We start from the raw sequence: 5,000 nt of genomic DNA, 5'->3' as shown, positions 1-5,000 counted from the left end.
AGAGTTGAAAAATCTTGTTAGAAGCATGATCCATAAGCACTTTGACAAAATTATTGAATGTGAGATGGGTGCAATGGACAGCCTTCTGGACTGTCAGAATAGTCCATTGGTGGGGTTGCATTCATTGTGAGGAAGAGGAGTGACCAGCAAGTTTCTGTGCTCCTATTTATCAAACAACATGACACCTCATGTCTCTGTGGCGCAATTGGTTAGCGCGCTCGGCTGTTAACCGAGAGGTTGGTGGTTCAAGCCCACCCGGGGACGGTGTGTTATCTTGCACAAGTGTTTCTTCCCTTCGTGGAAGTCTTGGAGTGTCGGAGAGAGAGTTCCTTTACAGCTTAATGATTGTGAGTGACTACAAAGTTTCAGCATTTTTTCATTTGTATGAGACACTAATCAAAGGGGCAGCAGGTTTCTTTGTCTGAGGCAGTGTTTTCCGGCAAAAATGTGTGTATCAGGATGGATGACTAATTCATGTGGGCATGTTGGAAGTAAAGGTCAATTCTTTTGAACTAATTTTATTTTCTGAGTCTTTGAAAGAAAAACTTGAAAAATGGGGACTTGACAGATCTTTGACGAAGATGGTGAAAGCTCAGAGGATCCTGTTATTCTTGTACAGACTGTCCTTCATTCACAACAGAGTGATCCTAATCAAAATGACTTCAATCACATGAACTAAAATGTTTTTGTCATAAAAAAAAGGGACTCAGATTAGGCTGAATTTCTGTCCTTTTCAAGAATTCATGAGAACTTTCTTCCTCAAGATGATTGAGGTCGTGGTGTTGTGGCTTAGCTGGTGAAAGCACCTGTCTTGTAAACAGGAGATCCTGGGTTCAAATCCCAGCAGCGCCTTTTTTCATCTAATTATGATATTTGTTGAAAAGCAACGTGGACTCATGTGCATCAAGTACAACCCTTTTATTCAGTGAAATAAATGAATCGTTTGATGAATTGCTTTGCTTTTCAAATGTTCACAAGAAAATTGTTGTAAACCTCAGCAATGAGGTGCTGTGGCTTAGCTGGTCAAAGTGCTTGTCTAGTAAACAAGAGATCCTGGGTTCAAGTCCCAGCAGTGCCTGAGCTTTTGGTTTCATGTCATGCTGGAGAGAAGGATGAAAACTGCAATCACTGAGGCTTCAAGGAAATGTCGATGAACACGAAGATATGAAAATGGATACTCTTAGCTATCGTCGCTGGAGGCCATATTTGTCCCCGTCATAGACAGCTTGAGACAGAATGAGTGTCTTGAAGAGTTAAAAAATCTTGTAAGAAGCATGATCCATAAGCACCTCGACAAAATTACAATTGGGTCTGTTTGTCTGTTTGTCTGTCCACGCGCATAACTCAAAAACTAGTAACCCAATCGACTTGAAATTGGTTCTGTCCGTGGCCCGGGTTGATCCGGATCTGGATCCAGATTCTCTAATTTTTTAAAGGATTCTTTAACATTGCGAGTTGTAAACAAGAGACAATCTCTGATTGTCTCTTGTTTACAACTTATTTTCACTTACTAGGAATTCCCAGTTAGCTCCCTAATCGGGAGCTAACGTCCGATTCCGATCGAGTCCGCGACCTCGTGATCGGGCCCGATTTCCGGTTACAAGAAGTACTGTAGTTCCATTGAGGCCAGTTCAATCTCATCCAACCACGGCAGTATCAGATAACAGCATGTGCTTGCTATTGTCGAGCAGCCTGGGAGATCACATGTAGATAAAACCAAAGGAGAGAGCGTAGCGATATCCCTGCTGCAGGGCGGAGCTCACTACTGGAAGCACGGGAAGCATTAGCAAAAAACGAGCGCACCAGCCGCTAACGCAGCCAGAAGAGCTAGCTGAAGTGCTGTCATACACGTTGCATCGGGACTGATCTACACTGATTTAGAGCGCCTCGGTCTGGACCGCATTTGGTGCCGGTCCAGATCCAACCCACGGTCCTTCGCCTTGTCGCTCCTCTCCCCATTGGCACTGATTCTAATGAGCCTTTTCTTCTTGTCAGGTTAAACACCCAATCAATAATGAATAATTAAATCCTGGCCATGGAAATGCTTTCGTGTGTGTGTGTGTGTGTGTGTGTGTGTGTGTGTGAATGATGGTAGTTTATCTGCACCTCTGTATTGCCACGTCTGCCCCGACAGACCATTTCTCCATCTGAGGGAAACGACGAATGAGACGCAGCGATCTAGTCTCTCCGTTGCTCGAGCTCATCTAACACTGTTTGACAAGCATAAATTATGTTAATAGGATTTAATAAAAAAAACACTTTATTCCAAAGGTCTCAGCCCTTTGAAGTGTCAGGATGATCTATTGTGCTATACCTGGAGAGACTCACCAAGCTTAAGTTAGAACACTAAAATATTAAAACGAGAAATTGTGATCCCTCATGAGCAATGGAAAGCGCACGATGAAAAATGGAGGATGCACAACTGTGCAAGAAAGCTCCACTTGGGAGAGCCCAAGTGGAGCTTTCTCCGTTTATTCATCGATTCATACGGCTCTTTATAATGAAGAAAGTACTTAACATATTTTAATTAAAACACTTTTCACTCTGTAATTTGAAAGCACACAGTTTGTTATCTATAAACACCAAATGTAATTAAGCAAGAAATTGAGTTTTTGTGTTATGCTTGGTGATTATTAGTAATGATGGTCTGTCGGAGGTGGAATTTGGAACAAAAAACTGTTTCTGTGTGCTACACACACACACACACACACACACACACACACTTTGTTTGGGACGTCCTGTTACTGGACACAGACGGCGAGAGGCCAGCGCTCAGGACAAGTTCATGCACCTACTGAAATGGGGTGATTGAACTTTAAAGGAAACGAGGACATTGGACCAAAACGATGGACATTGAACCAAAGAGACACTTTTGTAACTCGGGAGCATTCAGGAATAAATATGTGAAACCCACATTGTGCTCTTGTGCTTTCTTCAGGGCATCGGATCCCGTTCATTACGGTGGTTCTCGCCGTGGAACCCGGAGCAGCAACAGCCGGCTGGCGTACAGGATTAGCTGCTCCTGCATCAACGTCTGAGACATTGTACAGCCTGACTGTCCTCCCCCTGGTCCAGCGTGACTGACCGTCAATAGATCCAGTCCTCGGAGGACAGAGTCTCTTACGGGGACTTTCAAGTCCATGTTTTTCTCTCATGTTATCACCGATTCCATCATTCTGAAGGTAGTTTGGACCCCCCCCCCCCCCTTAAGATTCTGGTACAGCTCTAAGATCAGTGTTGTCTGAGCTCCTGAACCTGTAGAATCTCACTCCCGTTCATGTGCAGAGACGATCTGTGGAGTCTGAACACTTGTCACCATGGTTACACGCCATTGCTGAGCTCTGCAAGCTAATATACCGTACTTCCTCCTGATTCGGATTCAACATATTTCAGTCCTGGACCAACTCCCCCACCCTGTTAGCGTGCCACCGGGGAGTGAACTCTCTTGCACCGCGCTTGCTGTGACAGCAGTTGGTATTTCAGTGGAGCCTAATATATATATATATACTAGAAAACGACAATCAGAGATTGCAGACCCCGCCTCCAAAAGACTATTGGATCTTGTGAGACAGTAAACAGGGCTTCCGGATCAGAGGGGCCAAACCTGCTCTAGCTTGCTGCTCCGGAACGTACTACAAGCCATCTTCTGGACTCTTTTTCCCATCATGCCATTTGTGTCCCGCCCTCTTAAAGTGGCAGTTTACAGCACAGGCACAATTCCAGATGTAAAAATAATTCTAGAATCTGGATCCAGATCCGGATCAATGCTATTCTTGGGGAGGACCTAGCCACGGACAGAACCTTGCTTGTGTAAAAATTTCAAGTCGATTGGGTTACTAGTTTTTGAGTTATGCGCTCGGACAGACAAACAAACAAACAAGCAAACAAACAGACAAACAAACGCACCCAATTGCAATACCCTCGCCTCCTCTTCGGCGAGGGTAATTAGTGTTGCGTGCTTATCCCGTGAAATAATACTAATTCATTTCATGACTTGAGTATTTTATTAGCATTGTTATGAAAGGACACGGTTGCATTAGCAGCTGTTCGTGGATCCTGCAGGAAGGCGGTCAGACTGTGATGATTGTGACATTGGGTCCGGGATTACAGGGTGAGGACTGCGCTCAGGACCTGGTACGCCATGGAGGCGGTGGTGAACAGGCCCACCATCCAGGACAGACCTCTGCAGGGCTGGGGCAGCGCACACACGTAGGCCACGGTGTGGAAGAGCCTCGACCCGGCAAACACACGGAAGTGAAGCACAGCGGCCGAAAGCTCCGGTCCAGTCAGAGAGTAGAACAAGCCAATCAGCACGAAGGGAATGACGTTCTCCAGGTCGTTCTGGTGACACCTGATGATTGACAGCACAGAACACGCAAACATGACTTCACAACGCACGCCGTCTGACGTGTAACGTGCAACACATTCACAACATATAAAAGAAAACGCTCTTATTATCAATCAGCATCGGTTCTCAGGGCATCGGGGATTTAGTCGTCTCACCTCCGAACTCGCTCGACGTTAGAATCAGCTCTCAGAAGCTTCTTCCTCTCCTCTGCAGGCTTTCTGGCCACGTCTTCCTCATTCATGAAAGCCTAAATGAGAAACATGCAGAAGCGTGCGTGTCATAGCAGAACGGTGCACGGTTCTAGTGCGGAGTTCCAAATACACACACAGAGAGAGAGAGAGAGAGAGAGAGAGAGAACAGGGGTTCGGAGGACGAGATGAATAAGCTTCATCCTGAGATGCTTGGTGGAGGTCTGCGCTCTCAGCGTGCTTTTCTAGTTGTAATATTGTTTTATTTATTTAACCTTTTAATCCAGGATATTCCAGTGGTCAATACAAACCTCTTAGAATAGAATAAAATAGAATGGAATAGAAAGCACAGCAAGTATACAATGAAATTAGGAGGGCTGCTCCATTCAGGGCCCTTAGAAGAACCAAATAGAACAACAACGTAATCTTTACTGTAACCTTGTACAAGGGGGGGGGGGGGGGGG

At 45.3% G+C, this 5,000-nt stretch overlaps 1 protein-coding gene and 3 non-coding genes across 4 annotated transcripts; 3 read left to right on the top strand and 1 right to left on the bottom strand.

The window, feature by feature from the left end:
- The first annotated feature begins 190 nt into the window (after positions 1-190).
- trnan-guu (transfer RNA asparagine (anticodon GUU)) lies at positions 191-264 on the top strand. The gene has a single exon. It is a non-coding gene; the product is annotated as a tRNA-Asn (tRNA).
- A 514-nt stretch (positions 265-778) lies between these two features.
- trnat-ugu (transfer RNA threonine (anticodon UGU)) lies at positions 779-852 on the top strand. Its single transcript has one exon. It is a non-coding gene; the product is annotated as a tRNA-Thr (tRNA).
- Positions 853-1,004: 152 nt separating this feature from the next.
- trnat-agu (transfer RNA threonine (anticodon AGU)) lies at positions 1,005-1,078 on the top strand. Its single transcript has one exon. It is a non-coding gene; the product is annotated as a tRNA-Thr (tRNA).
- Positions 1,079-3,985: 2,907 nt separating this feature from the next.
- LOC137917409 (microsomal glutathione S-transferase 1-like) lies at positions 3,986-4,590 on the bottom strand. The gene is made up of 2 exons (XM_068760164.1): positions 4,504-4,590; positions 3,986-4,351 (listed from the first exon to the last, which is right to left on the bottom strand). The coding sequence occupies exons 1-2, from the start codon at positions 4,587-4,589 to the stop codon at positions 4,105-4,107; spliced, it is 333 nt and encodes a 110-aa protein (XP_068616265.1). The 5' UTR covers position 4,590; the 3' UTR covers positions 3,986-4,104.
- Between the last annotated feature and the right edge of the window lie 410 nt (positions 4,591-5,000).

The sequence above is a fragment of the Brachionichthys hirsutus genome, unplaced genomic scaffold, assembly GCF_040956055.1.
Source record: "Brachionichthys hirsutus isolate HB-005 unplaced genomic scaffold, CSIRO-AGI_Bhir_v1 contig_1151, whole genome shotgun sequence".
In the NCBI taxonomy this organism is placed as follows: domain Eukaryota; kingdom Metazoa; phylum Chordata; class Actinopteri; order Lophiiformes; family Brachionichthyidae; genus Brachionichthys; species Brachionichthys hirsutus.
This window is presented reverse-complemented; position numbering and strand designations above follow the sequence as displayed.